The sequence below is a fragment of the Mus caroli genome, unplaced genomic scaffold, assembly GCF_978045245.1.
Source record: "Mus caroli unplaced genomic scaffold, Mus_caroli_1 scaffold_18, whole genome shotgun sequence".
NCBI classification, from domain to species: domain Eukaryota; kingdom Metazoa; phylum Chordata; class Mammalia; order Rodentia; family Muridae; genus Mus; species Mus caroli.
Genome location: NW_028227273.1, coordinates 87,709,813 through 87,724,549, shown reverse-complemented (window position 1 = coordinate 87,724,549; position 14,737 = coordinate 87,709,813). Strand labels below are relative to the sequence as shown.

Below are 14,737 nucleotides of genomic sequence, written 5' to 3'. Positions count from 1 at the left end.
CAGGTGCAGATCTGCCTTTTGGTGTCTTGCGCACAGGCGTGCTCACACAGTCTGTCCCCATCCCCGCCCCTGCATTTCCCCGTTTCAGTGGAAGACATACAGCCCTGCGTTTTCCCGGCTGGAGATCTGGTTCCGCTTCGTGTTTGTGGTGCTCACCTTCATCGTGATCGTGAGTAGCGTTTGCCTGAGGGGCTCTGTCGCGGTCACTGAGGGTGGTGCTGCTCTCTGTAAGCTCCAAACTCGGAGCTGCCGCGGGCTGACTGGGGCGCTGTGCTGCAGACTGAATGAGGTGTCACTCTGTGCTCTCTCCTGTGTAGTGTGAGAGCCATTGCTGACCACTGGTGTCCAGTGAATCCTCACTCCTGTAAACACCACGTAGCTGGGAGGCAGAGGTAGGTGGATTTCTGAGTTCGAGGCCAGCCTGGTCTACAGAGTGAGTTCCAGGACAGCCACGACTACACAGAGAAACCCTGTCTCGAAAAACCAAAAAAAAAAAAAAAAAAAAAGAAGGGAGCTGCCCTTGTTGGGGTGACAGTCTCAGTGCAGATGTGGCTTTCTTTTGTCCTGAATAGTTGAGTCTTTGGGCTTTTGAAAGCTTGCAGAGATACGATTCTGCAAATGCAAGCTTGTGGTTCATTTGGGACCTGAAGTCTGTGCCCACACTCACTTTGGAGAAACTGGCAGAGCACAGAAGGGTACTGAGAAAGCCTAGCTGTAAAGACAGAGCGTGCTACCTGGTGGCTGATGACACCGTTCCGCTGTCAGCTGCTCTGCACCTGGTGCTGACGGGGAGTGTGGCATTAGGTCTGTATGGCGTGTGGAGATGGCCTCTCCAGCTGCATGGTGTTTTAGAGACCCGCCGTGGAGACCAGCACATAGGCATGTGGTGAAGGTGTAGGAAGTGTGGTAGAAACAGGGCCCTGGGCCCTTGACTGGAGGCCATGGAGAATGAAGTGGACCACTGGCCTCCCTCATAGCAAGTCTCACAGAATTTTTTGATTTGTTTTGGTTTTGGTTTTTTGAGACAGGATTTCTCTGTATAGCCCCAGCTGACCTGGTGTCCCGGAACTCACTCTATAGATCAGCCTGACCTAGAACTCAGAAATCTGCCTGCCTCTGCCTCCCAAGTAGTGGGATTAAAGGCATGTGCCACCACTGCATGGCTTTTTTTTTTTTTTTTTTTTTTTTGAGAGCTACCTGGTGTGTGGGTTCTCCTGGGGCCTAAAGATTGATGCACACAGCCCTAAATATGTTCTTAAATGGGGAAGAGGCCTGAATCTCAGTAGACAACCTGTGCTGGGAGAAGAACAGGCAGGAGATTATTAGTCTATGTTAGATGACAAGGAGAAAGGGTAACCGCCCTACATATAACACACTGAACAGTGTGTGAGAGCTGTTTACAGAACTTCCTCCCAAGGGCTCTGCACACATGTGGAGCTGTTTGAGAGCATACATGCCTCTGGGTGGCATGCCTTTGCCTCTCAGCCCAAGCCGAAACGCAAGGGTGCGACCCCTGTCACCTGTGGCCACATGCAACAATCCCATTTTTGTTTTGGCTGTCACTATCACTGATGGGACCTCGTTAGTCATTTTAAGCAGTGACTGGCCCAGTGGATCCTGCCTGGTACCTCCCTGACCTGGTGAGACTCACCCTGCTGGGGCCCAGCAGGCAGTCAATGGCTGTTTGCTTTGCAGTGCCTGTTTGTACATTCCCTGCGCAAGTTCTCCATGAGGGACTGGGGCATCGAGCAGAAGTGGATGTCTGTCCTCCTGGCCCTGCTGCTGCTCTACAATGGTGGGTGCCGTCTTTATCTCCAATCTTTCCCGCTCGGATTGTGAGCTGGCAGGCATTGTAAAGGGTGGCCTGGTCCCAGAGTCCCCAGCAGTGCCCGAGGGGAGTCCCTGGGGGAGTATGTCGTGGTGCTCTTCCTGGGCCCCATGTCACGCAGGCCACGGCAGATGCTTGGATCCTGAAGAGACATGAACTGCCTCGGTCATGAGAGCTTCCACGAGCTGCAGGCTCAGCAGTCTTGGAACTTGGCTGAGGTGCCCGTGCTCTGTCTCTTCCTCTGTCCCCATTCCAAAAGGCCTTTGCTGCAGTGCGGGAGATTCTCGGGCTGCAGGAGGAGCTGACACAGGGGCAGATGGCTCTCTGTTAGGATCACTGTTGCAATCTGTTCTGTGCCTTTCAGACATCCAGAAAACAAAATGGTTTGCTACCTGCCCTTGAGCTCTGACCAGGGGAAATCTTGATATTGAGCCCTAAGCTTGAGAGTGGCCGGGGGCTCTGTTGTTTAGCAGCCTCCGGTGGTCTTGACAGTGTTCTGCCTTCTCCCTTCCAGACCCTTTCTTCCCACTCTCCTTCTTGGTGAATAGCTGGTTCCCAGGGATGCTGGACGACTTCTTCCAGTCTCTGTTCCTGTGTGCCCTGCTGCTCTTCTGGCTGTGCGTGTATCATGGGATACGGGTCCAGGTAAGCAGACAGACAGAGCTTCAGAATGTGGTCCCACGAGACCGTCTCTGGCCCACACTGCATAGCAGGGACAAGCTGTGTGGAAGCATTTGGGGTTTCTGCATGTATTCTGTTAGAGTAAGACACTGTTTGCTGTCTATCTTACTTTTTTCCTACTGTTTTTTTTCTAGGGAGAAAGAAAATGTTTAACTTTCTATTTGCCTAAGTTCTTCATCGTTGGACTGCTGTGGCTGGCTTCTGTCACGCTGGGAATATGGCAGACGTGAGTAACGCAACACTTCTGGGTGTGAAACATCAGCCCTGGAAAGTGCTGACGACAGAGGGCAGGCTGGGTCTGCCTGCCCTGCCGTCTCACCCAGATGACAGCATCTGCCCAGCACAGTCACATAGCTGGATCCAAGGAATTGGGCTGGGCTTGTGTGGCTTGCACTAAAAGGGTCTTCTAACCTAAGTAGAAAGTGACAACGCCTGTGTCATCTTAGCCTTCTTCAGCAAGAAATGACTCGGTTTGCTGGGACAGCAGACATGCTGCAATCCCCTCATGCGCCTCAGACGCTCTGATCCTTGCAGAGCTTCAGGCTTGACCCTGCTTAAACTGCCGTGATCCTAGTTAGACCCACATCCCTTCCTGTGACTAACTGCTTCCAGGCCTGTGTATCACTGCCCAGATCCTCAGAGACCCTACTCAGCCCCTGACCAGCGTGGTTGGTCTGTGGCTTTTCATGTGCCTTTCGTGCCACCGTGGCCTGACGAATTCTGCGGCATCCCTGCCACATGCCACTTACTTCCCTGCAGCTCAGGTCCCATGCCAATGTTAATTCTGACATTTAAGCTCATGCACTTTATAGTTACTTATTATCTATTTTGCTTGCTTTGCCTTCGTCTATCTCACATGTCTGGGTATGCCATTGAAATAGCCCCTGGGGCTGGAGAGATGGCTCCATTACGCGTACTCTTCCAGAGGACTCAAGTGTACTCCCAACTCCCATGTCAGGTGGCTTAGAACCACCTATGGCTCCTCCAGGGGAGCCTACAGCTCTGGGCTCCACCGTCACCTGCACTCATGTGCACACAGCACTCACAGAAACACAATGTAAAAAGCAAAAGATCAGCCTTAGCTACATAAGGGATAAATAACCTGCCCCTTCGCCACACTGGTGAGGATGGACACAGTAGGTGTGTGCCCTTGCCGGCTTAGTGCTGGATGCTTTCTCAATGTATAATACAGGATTGCTGTTTTAAAATCCTCCAGTGGTTATAGCAAGTACTATACAAGCAAAAAAAAAACCAAATGAAAGATAAACCCAAGTCGGAGAAAGTGTGAAGTGTAGAGTAAGCGCTCTTATTAATCTGTATTTTCAACATCACCCTTTAGATTTAATGAATTAAATGACCCCATGTACCAGTACCGGGTTGACACCGGAAACTTCCAGGTAAGCAGCATCCGTGAGGACTCCAGACGTGCTGATCTTCTTTTATGAAGTGCCTGGTTTTGTAATGTTAGTCACACTGTTGGCACAAGCTTCTAAATGGCTGTTTAGATAGGAATATAGAAAGTTCAGGAATGGGGTATCTGGGGAGATAGCTCACTTGCTCAAGTCCTTGCCACACAGTGAGGGCGATAGACTGAGGGAGAACGCTGGTCTTGCTAGGTACTGGGGGAACCAGAGGAGGAAGACTCCGGGGTGAGGGGCCAGAGTGGGGTGTCCTAGGAGGAGCTTAGCTCAGAAAGGGGGGTCAGTACTGCGGGGTGGGGAGCTTGGAGCCAGCTGTAGGCAGGGCAGAGCTTCAAAGGGGTTTTCTGGGTGGAGGCTGGGTTGAGGAAGAGTCAGCCTGTGGTCAGCGAAAGTCCAACATTTAGAGGAATTAGTGACAGACTAGTCTGCTCTTGCCTTTGTGTTTGTCTGGCCTGGTTCATCATTTCTGTGGGAAACTGAGGCAGGAAGGAAGGCTGCAGAGTTAGGAGCTAGACTGCAAGGGTAGGCAGCCCAGGCCACTACAGGTCCAACTGGAGACTAAGCCCCTTACGTTTCTTCATCTGTGAAATGGGGCAGTAATGGAATCTCTTTCATCACACAAGGCATGTAGAGCTCTTGGCCAAATGTCGCAGACAGGGCTGCATCCTGAATTGTCAGCGAGCCCTTCCCTTCCCAGCCAGGCTGTCTGGGATATAGCTTCAAGGGCCTAAGAACAGAGGGCAGCCCACGCCCTTTACTGAAGGATACAGCAGGGATCAAAGACTGCTGGGTGGGGGAACAGCTGTGTTGCCCCCCCCCCCCCCCCCATGAGGAAACAGCCAGACTGAGGGTTCTTCCACGGCAGGAGCTGAACCCTGATCTTTGACCTGCAGGCCCAATCTCGATGCTGTGACCATGAGAGAGGGGCTCTGCTTCAGAGAGATGAGGAAAGGTGTAGACACTCCTACCCACGGGAGCCTCGTAGGCAGGCGGGCTCAGTGAGGAGGACACACATCATCTAGAACCTGCTCTCACCAGAGCCTCTGACCTCTGACCCTCAGCAAGGGATTTCCCATTCTCAGACTGGAAGGGAATGCTCCCAGGCTTTAGGTCTCATAGAACATTCCATTCAGCCCCTCCTTTCTCAGGAACTCTGAGGCCCAGAACAGTCAAGGACTTGTATGAGGACCAGCTGGGTCCAGCCCTCGTTGGCATGACCTTTGTCCTCAGTAGCACAAGGGTCAGGCCCCACCCCAGGCAAAGTCATCAGCCGCTAGCAATTGCTCAGCACACTCTGGCCTTGGGTTCTAGGCCAGGCAGAGGTGCTTGCGTCTATGTGATCGTGACATGAGGTGCCCATGCTTGAGGGGCCCTTCCTGATGCTGTGGCAGTGTGGGTGACCCAAGGCTCTGGGCTGACGGCTGTGGGGGTGCTAGAGGACACACGAAAGCCTAGTCTCAACCTCACCCACCTCCTTTTTTCCAGGGCATGAAGGTCTTCTTCATGGTGGTGGCTGCTGTGTACATTTTATACCTTCTATTCTTGATAGTGCGAGCATGCTCCGAGCTCCGTCATATGCCTTACGTGGGTGAGTGCCATGCTGGGAAGCATAGGGCACCAGGGCCCACACCCCCAGAAGCCCTTGGCCCTAGGAAGCCATGAGATTCCTCAAGAAGGATTAGCAGTTTGGAGAGAACCCTTTAAAGTAGAATTCAGTGGCCCCTGGTGCCACAGAGCTATGTGAGCTGCTCAGGACCTGTAAGGATAATTAATAACACTGTCTTTCACCGGGGCGAGCCACACGATTGAGAGGCCTTCGCCAGAAATCACTGTGTTGGCCCTGCTGTACGTAGCCTTTCCCAGCCACAGTAGAACAGACTTAGAGCATGCAAGGGTGAGGGCCTGCCCAGGGGTGGACTGGTTTTTGTTTTTGATTTTGTTTTTGTGTGTCAAACTCTGAGGTGAAGTGGAATTTGCATCTTCTTCTTTTTTCAGATCTCAGGTTAAAGTTTTTGACTGCGTTGACCTTTGTAGTGCTTGTTATTAGGTAAGACTTCACTGTGGGAGGGTGTGTGTGGGGGCGGGGGGGTTCATGTATGTGGGGTTCATGTATGTGTGCGCCTGAGTGTGCTTGGGTGTGCGTGCATGTGTGCGTATCTGGATGTGCATGCATTATGTGTCTGGGCGTGCATGCATGTGTGTGTCTGGAGCTAGAGGGTTAACATGAGTAGCTTCCTTTTCCATTTTCCACGTTTAATGTTAACTAATGTGTGTGTTGGGATGGTACAAGTGTATGTGGAGGTCAGAGGAGAAGGTGCAGGAGTCAGTTCTCTGCTCACTCCTCCATGTGTGATCCAGAGACAGCTCTCAGGTTGTCGGGCTTGGCCACAGGCATCGTAACCTGCTGAGCTATTTTGTTAGCTCAGCTCTCTGTCTTTCTCTGGACCCGGAGCTCACTAATAGGTTAGGCTAGCTATCTGACAGTCTCAGTGTCTGCATGCCCCAGCTCACTTCCCAATGCTTACAGATGCCCTCTGCCACTCCCACACTCCCAGCTTTTACCTACGTGCCAGGCACCTGAACTCACGTCCTCGAGGCGACATGATGGGCCTCAAGCCTCTCCACAGCCCCAGGACTTCATGATGACTTAACACTGCTTTTCCATTCTCCCTGTTATCTCCTTGCATGGAGTTAATTCAGGGTGTCTGTGGCCACACATATCCACAAAGTCTGAGCTCTGGTGTCTTAGGGTTTTGTTGCTGTGATTAGACACCATGACCACTACAACTCTTACAAAGGAAAACCTTTAGCTGGGGTTGGCTTACAGTTCTGAGGTCTAGTCCATTATTGTGTGGCAGCAGCATGGCAGCATGCGGCAGACGTGGTACAGGAGAAGGAGCTGAGAGTTGTACATCTCAGAGTTGTACCACAGGCATCAGGAAAAGAACTGTGTACCACTGAGCCTGGGCTTCCTCTAACAAGGTCACACCTAATAATGCCACTCCCTATGGGACAATCATCAAAACACGTGAGTCAATGGAGCCGCAGCTCCTGATCAGTTATACAACAGCCGGATGGTGCTGGCGCACGCCTTTAATCCCCACACTCCGGAGGCAGAGGCAGAGGCAGAGGCAGAGGCAGAGGCAGAGGCAGAAGCAGAGGCAGGTTGATCTGAGTTCGAGGCCAGCCTGGTCGACAGAGCAAGCTCCAGGACAGCCAGGGCTACACAGAGAAACCCTGACTCAGGGGATGTGGGGAGGAAGCTAGAATGGCCTTGGTTACAAACATTCCATCATAAATGCCCAGGCGTGTGAGGCATGTTAACCCACATTTAACCAAACCCTGCACATTCACAGTCAATTGTGAAGTTTCCTGAGGGGTGCCTGTGCCTAGAGACCTTTTTGGTGCTGAGGACAGGGCCCTGTGGGAGCAGTCAGCAGGCATCAAGGAGAAGCCACTGTTGGGGCAGGTGGCAGCCATCCACAAAGCCCTCCCCCAGGCAGTGTTTGCTGGACTATGTTCTAAGAGACAACTTGGTTAGACTTGATCTCTACTCCCTAAAAGCTAAAGCTGCCCAGCGTAGGCCTACGCTCCTCTTTGGTTGCATTGGTTTGTTTGTTTTGCTTTTCCCTGGAGCAAAAATGACTGGGGGTGGGGTGTCAGATAGTGTGCATATAGAAGTATAGAAGTTTCCTGTTAAGTCTTACTGAGGTAAGCCCTTCTGTGTTTCTACATGGTGGCTCCCCCTTCTCTTTCAGCATCGTCATCCTCTACCTACGGTTTGGAGCACAAGTGTTGCAGGACAACTTCGTAGCAGAACTGTCGGCTCACTACCAGAACTATATCCTTGTCTCGGAGAACTGGGCCTTGGAGCCACCCTGTGTTCATGGCTAGCACCTTAGCCTTAGACTTTTATGAGGGGGATCAGTCAGCCCCTTTTGACCTGTGTTCAGCAGGCCTCAAGCATGCCTTGCCCTCCTTGGCTTCCTGTTGGCCCTGGGAAGGGTGAGTTTCATCCGTCCTCCTTCTGAGGTAGGAGACTGACACACAGCAGGGCTGAGTCACTGCACAGCCTGAATCCAAAAGGATGACCACACTAGACCATTCTCAGTGCCCTGCTGCTTGCTTCTCGTGGGCACTCCTGAGAAACTGAACAGTTGCAGACTCAAATCCCCAGTCAGTCCAGAGCTGTTGACTCCCTCAGACAGACAGACATCCTGAGCGCACACCTTGGACCAGCCAGGGATTGGAGTCCTGGGTGCTGACAGCACCTTCTAAGCTTCATTCAGGTGTAGCGAGGTGCCAGCATCACCATGGTGTCAGCTTGAGTCTGTGGGAAGGCTCATACAGCGCTGAAGCTCTGATTGATTCTGCCATGCCCACATCCGGTCCATAGCTTGTTCCTCTTGCCTTCACTGTCTGAGGTCAGGTTGATGGAAAGCAGGTGTGTTGGGATGAATGGGGCTTCTGCTGTATCCCTTGTGACTGAGCTCCAGCTGTTAGGTGCTCCGGGATCTGTAGTGTGGAAGAGGTAAGGACACTTCAGGTTTGCATTTCTTATGTCAGCAAACCTCAATCCCTCCTGTTCTTCAGGAGTCATAAACCTAGACGGCACTAAGCCCCTGAGGGTCCCTTATGGCATCTGGGCTGTGGACCCCCATCTGGTTTATCCTGGAAAGGGCTGCCAGGGAATGGGAGGCAAAGGGCTTGTGTGTCCAAACCCATGCTTCTCCCTTGACCGTCAACACCAGCGGAATTCCTGTCTTTCTATGGCCTGTTGAACTTTTACTTGTACACGCTGGCCTTTGTGTACTCTCCATCGAAGAATGCCCTGTACGGTAAGTCACGGTGGCTCTGGGTCGCACTGGCTCAGGTGTTCCCCAGGTGTAGGGCACTGCGACTCAGTGCGCCTTCTGTTAGGACAGAGGCAAAAGGCAGCTAAATGGTGTTTGGAACCATAGTATGCAATCTCACAGAATGCCTCGGCCAAGTCCATACGGGGCTTGGGATCCATCAGACTCCCCCCTAGACTAATAACACAAAATGCTTTCATTAAAAAGGCTTTGGTTGTCTTTCAGAGTCCCAGCTGAAGGATAACCCTGCGTTTTCCATGTTGAACGACTCTGATGATGATGTGATTTATGGGTAAGTCGCCATCACCTCGCGCAGCCCGCCTGGCTCTGCATGTGTCCTCACTCGCAGTATTTGAAAGCTATCTCCATGGCAGGAGACTGTTAATGGCTTAGTTCTGTGTCCCTCATGTGGATTTAGTAGCATTCCGTTTTGCAGAATGCCTGCAGGGTGTGGTAACTACACAACTATTCTGGGGTGCTGAGAGTCAAGTTGGAGAGAATGGGCTTTTAGTTGACCCTAAGAGGGAGACCATGAGGTGAGTTCCTCCAGGATAGCTGTCGGTATGAAGGCAAAGAGGCAGCCAAGGGCTACAAGATGGTGGCTGTAGAGTGACTTACGCATGAGCACCCACATAAAATGCCAGGTTCTGAGCTGGGTGTGGTCGTATATGCCTTTAATCCCAGCACTTAGGAAACAGAAGCAGGTGGATCTTTATGAGTTCAAGGCCAGCCAAGGCTACATAGTGAGACCCTGACTCATAAAACAGCACAAGCCAGACCCCGTGGTACATGCCTGTAACCCCAGCATTGGGAGGTGGGAACGGAAGGCTTCTAGGGCTCCCAGGCAGCCACCCAAGCAGAATCAGTGAGCTCCGGGTCCTGTGAGCAACCCTGTCTCAAACCCTGAGGAGGTAAGCCATTGAGGAAGACACCGATGCAGACCTCTGACTGCCACACGCATGTGCATGTACAGAGAAGAGCTGCCAGAGTGGCCGAGGGTCACAGGTCTCTTTTACCACAGGAGTGACTATGAAGAAATGCCCCTGCAGAACGGCCAGGCCATCCGTGCCAAGTGTAGGGAAGAGTCGGACAGTGACTGAGCCCCGGGCAGCAGATGGGACAGCAGGGGGCCAGAGGCCTGCCTGAGTGACGCATTCTGGCCCCTTCTATCCGTTTGTGTCTGGACTCCTCTGTAAGCAAAGGTTTCCTGTTCCTTATTTGTTTACATATTTTTAAAAGAAAACCCAAATGGATTGAAATGTGGGGTGGAGTTTGCTGTGGGGGCAACCCCACTATTTAAGAAGAGGGGCTGCCTGGTAGAGAATTCAAAGGCATATCCTGTACATCGACATCAGGTGCGATGGAGCCCATATGCAGTCATGAGGAGAAGTTACCCATTTTTAATAAAAAGAATTATGTACTTTTTCTTTCCTTTTTAAAAAGCAATTGAGTCTGTGGGAGGCCTGATGATCAAGGTCCCAGCGTGGCAGCGATGACTCTTTCCTCTCTGTGGCATCGTTCTTGAGTGCCCTACCCTCAAGGGAAGTCTAAGCTGTGCCTGCCTCAGGTGGGCGATCTGCCTCCATCTTTTCCAGCACATGGTGGGGTCAGTATGCTGACTCAAACATCTGCAGTGAGGCTTTGATTGTGTTTGGTGAGCCACATACAATATCATTTTCAGGAATGGCAGGTGGCCAGGTTCCCGTCCATCATTGCCACCCCCTCACCCCCACCCCCCAGCAGAATTGCTATCGAAGTTGAGTCCAGAGTGGGCTGATAGCCTGGAGGAAGCCCAGGCAGCTACAGGCCAGTAGCGCTGTGGGCAAGGTCCTGTGTCATGGTGCTCTTCAAGAGTCTGTGTACAGTTAGGATTGGGTCTCCCTGTGCTGGAGGTGGAAAATGAGGAGGCCCTTCCCGACCAAAAATTCTGCATCTTCACTGAGTGTGAAACCCCCGGAGAGCTCTATTATTTTTTTTTTTTAATCAAAGCTACATGAAATACAACTGTAATTAGAAATTCTTTATTGCCAGAAAGACTTTCTGTTTTAACATTAGGAACTAAAGTAAAGAGAAAGTAAGACATTTTGAATGGCTATAGAGACAGCTGCAGATGAAGGGACTCGCCCCAAGGTTGTTCTGGGTTTGGAGTGTGGCTCTGTGGAAAACGGATGTCACCCGCACTGAAGTTCAGCATTGGAAGTCCTCAGGGCCACCGCCTTCCTTCCCGATCCTCAGTTTCCCCACACAGCGTCTCTGCGAACACCTGGTGAAGGTAGCATCCTGCCTGCCTCTGTCTTGGCAAATCCAGAGGCCCAGTTCCGGTAGATCCCTCTTCAGGCAACAACACTATGCTCCTTGGTCTGTGCGCCGACTCAGATTTCGGCTCTGAGCTGCAGGTTACTGTCCGTGTGGGCCGGACTGACTCCAGGGATGGAAGAGGTTCATCCTGCCTGTCTTCTTAAACGTCATACTTTAATATGGATTCCATGTGCAGTGGGTTTTTTTTTTTTTAACAAAACAACTTGTAACTATGAACATTGGAATGGAAACTCATTGCGAGGTAACGGGTTTACATGAGTTTTGCACTTGCTGTGATCACTGAGTCTGTGGGGAGACACCGGCAGGGTGTTTGTTAGCAGCCCTTCCCTTGCAGTGGAGCCCTGCAGCTGCCATCTTATGGCCGCTGGCTTGTGCTGACCCCAAGATGTTCTAATATGTGAGAGTTTACATGTTTTCATCATTATAAATAAGTCTCCATGGTTTATAACACTATTTATCAGTCAGTGTAAGATATTTTAAGCATTTAGGTACAGACTTCAGAACTTTTAAAAACTGCCCTATAGTATAATTATAAACTGATCCTAGTGTCCGTAAAACTAAGGGAATATTTTTTTTCTGTGGAAATATGAATTACAAAGCAGCACTCCTAGTGTCGTGTGCATCATGTATTAGATGCTGTGCAAAGCTCTGCTTACAGAACTAAGACTTCAGTGTGTAGGCAGGAGCTCAGGGGTGAGGTTAACACTAAACTCCGCTGGGACTTTTGATAGTAACCAGACGACTGTTTTGTTCTGAGGGGATTAAAATTTTGTAAACTTAAATTATAAGTTCAAAGGGCTGACTAGTTCTTTCAGGGTAACGGTTTGAATCCTACTGACTTTGGGGTATTTTTTATATTGGTCCAATCCAGGGGAACCTGGAAGATGATGGCTCCCAGATTCCCGGTGAGAGCTTCATTATCCCTGTGGATAGCAATCTGCTTGATTTATTGTCAAATCATTGCAGCAGTGACTTGGTGCCTTCAAGCCCCGTTTGAAAGGCTAGAGAAGAGGCTCGTGAGGCGCTCTCTGTACAGTTACAGACTGAAGTAAGTTTAGGTATGTAAAGCCAGCCTGCAGATGGGCAGTTTATAAAGCAAATCTCACCAGCCTCGAGTGCTGAACCATTGAAGGCACAGTTAGGATAAACAGGTTCAAATATGGTTACTAATCTTTATAGGAAAACACAAGCACCCACAAAAGAGAGAACTAAGTCCCTCCATGAGGAACAGCTATGAGGCTTGATATGTATTGTATATTTGAGCGTTTGCCTTAGTGGTTAGATCTTTGGGGGTTGGGGAGATGTGGCTCTTTTTTCTTTTTTTTTTTCAGGCCAAAGGAAAATGGATGTCGTCAGAAGCCTTGCTGAATGTTTCTCTTGGTGGCTCGGGTGCTGCTAGGTGCTACCATTCTGTGATCTGTCCTGTGACACAGAACAGATTAATTCCATTGTGTGACACAGAGGGATTTTCTGCTCCTGAAAACTACCTTTTTACAAATGTCTGTAAATATCTGTTAAATAAAAACACTAGCCTCTAAGTCCAGAAGGAACACTGTTTGGACCATCAGTGCACCAGTGTTGTCTGAACAGTCAGTCAAGGAATAAATGCTTATTTATGAAAAACTCAATAAAACTCACATTTTGAGATTTTGTATGAGATTTTTTGTTGCTGTGACCGAGATCTGGTGAAAACCTCACAGGAGGAGAGAGTCACTTTAGCTCACCGGTCCATGGCTGGCTCCCTCCACCATAAGCCCGGGATGAGGAACACAGTGCCTACAGAGTGTGGCCAAGTCACTCACCTCCTGGTAGCCAGGACTCAAAGCAGAATGACAGGAAGGGACCAGAACAAGGCAGAGGCAGTGGGTACTAGGGATACTTGCTGTAAGGACATGGGAAGAAGGGAGTCTTGCTCTTGCTCCTTTGCCTGCTTGCTGTGTGAGACTGAATAACTGCTAGATCCTTGGACTTCCATTCACAGCTGTGACTGAACCATTGTTGGGAATTGGGCTGCAGACTGTAAGTCATCAATAAATTCTTTTACTATATAGAGACTATCTGTATGTTCTGTGACTCTAGAGAACCCTCCTTCAGCAAGCTCCACCTCCAAGTTCCCAGATCATCCCCAAATGTCACTGCCAGATGAAGAGCATGTGTTTAACACACACCTTGTCTTAGGGATTTACTGCTGTGAACAGACACCATGACCAAGGCAACTCTTATAAGGACAACATTTAATTGGGGCTGGCTTACAGGTTCAGAGGTTCAGCCCATTATCATCAAGGCAGGAGCATAGCAGCATCCAGGCAGACATGGTGCAGACAGAGCTGAGAGTTCTACATCTTCATCTGAAGGATCCTAGCAGAATACTGGCTTCCAGGCAGATAGAATGAGGGTCTTAAAGCCCACACCCACAGTGATACAGATACTCCAACAGGGCCACACCTTCTAACAGTGCCACTCCCTGGGCCAGGCATATTCAAACCATCACACACGGGTAGGGGACATTTCTCATCCATAACAAACCATATCAGCTTCATTCTGACACTGTCTCTTGTTCAACGATGTTACTATATTTCTAATTTTTAATCCTTTATGTATTACTAGCTTTTTATATGAATGCTTTAGAAAGAAGACCACAGCAAGGCTCTTCAGCCAGGGATATCGGGGAGACAGGTCAGTGGATTATAAATGTGAGAATGAGGGCCCAAGTTTAGAGCTGCAGCATCCATGTAAAAGCGGGCACAGTGGTGTGTGTCTGTAACCCCAGGGCTGGGAAAACGGAGCAGAGACAGATGTATCCCACTGGTTTGGTGGCCAGCAAATTTAGCTCAAACAGTGTGCTCCAGGTTCAGTGAGAGACCCCATCTCAGGAAATATGCTGGAACTGGGCACACACCAGACCATGCATGAGTGTGCACTCCTTCAGACACACACCAAGTGGTAATGCCAATCATAGTGTCTTAGGTGGCCTACAAGGAGCACCCCAGAGCGGCCAACAACCTAGTCTGTTGGGGTCCCTTCTCACTAGGATTTATGACTTGAAATTAACTGGATAAACTGTGGGCCCTTTGTGATACCCAAGCTAAGCATTGTTAAGAACACAGCAATTCTGAAAGCATTCTGTAAGCTGTAAAATTCTAAATATGTAGCTGCTGCTACTAAAATTCCAAGAGCCTAGGTCTGAAAGCAGCAGATGAACAGCGCTGGGCCAAGCATGTGTAGGTCAGAGCTTACTGGCTTGCACAACCGTCACGTCCAGGAAGCAGGAACTAGGAATGTAGGATTGCAACATGGCTAGGTTCCTGTCCTACAGGTGAAGTGGCCTATTCCCATCCTGGAGGACCAAGGCGTTCATCTCGCCCTCTACTGAGAGGGCAGACATGTTTACCAGATTGCTAGGGAAAGCTTTCCTCCTGTTCTTTTTGCTTCCTGGTTTGTGCCACCTGAGGCTGTCAGTGAGTGCAACAAAAGTAAACTGGTGGGCCAGTGAGCTGGTATAGCAGGTAGAGGGGCTTGCCACCAACCCTGACTACCTAAGTTCGTTCCTGGGACCCAGTGGTGGAGAAAGAGCCAAGTCCCACAAACTGCCTTTGACCTCTGAACTCCACAGGTGTGCCATGGGACGCATGCTT

General features: G+C 50.2%; 1 protein-coding gene across 2 annotated transcripts in view; it reads left to right on the top strand.

Annotated features, from left to right (window-relative positions):
• Tmem181 (transmembrane protein 181) overlaps positions 1 to 12,747 on the top strand; it is a 50,507-nt gene extending 37,760 nt beyond the window's left edge. The window contains exons 7-17 of one of the 2 annotated variants that reach the window (XM_029471511.2): positions 89 to 169; positions 1,696 to 1,795; positions 2,343 to 2,473; positions 2,644 to 2,735; positions 3,849 to 3,906; positions 5,416 to 5,518; positions 5,926 to 5,977; positions 7,689 to 7,771; positions 8,679 to 8,768; positions 9,009 to 9,075; positions 9,805 to 12,747. In XM_029471511.2, coding sequence (XP_029327371.1) covers positions 89 to 169; positions 1,696 to 1,795; positions 2,343 to 2,473; positions 2,644 to 2,735; positions 3,849 to 3,906; positions 5,416 to 5,518; positions 5,926 to 5,977; positions 7,689 to 7,771; positions 8,679 to 8,768; positions 9,009 to 9,075; positions 9,805 to 9,883 — 936 coding nt within the window. In that variant the 3' untranslated portion in view covers positions 9,884 to 12,747. Of the gene's footprint in view, positions 1 to 88; positions 170 to 1,695; positions 1,796 to 2,342; positions 2,474 to 2,643; positions 2,736 to 3,848; positions 3,907 to 5,415; positions 5,519 to 5,925; positions 5,978 to 7,688; positions 8,769 to 9,008; positions 9,076 to 9,804 lie in introns of both variants that reach the window. The other variant, XR_015045813.1, reaches the window with a different exon arrangement.
• The last annotated feature ends 1,990 nt before the right edge of the window (positions 12,748 to 14,737 follow it).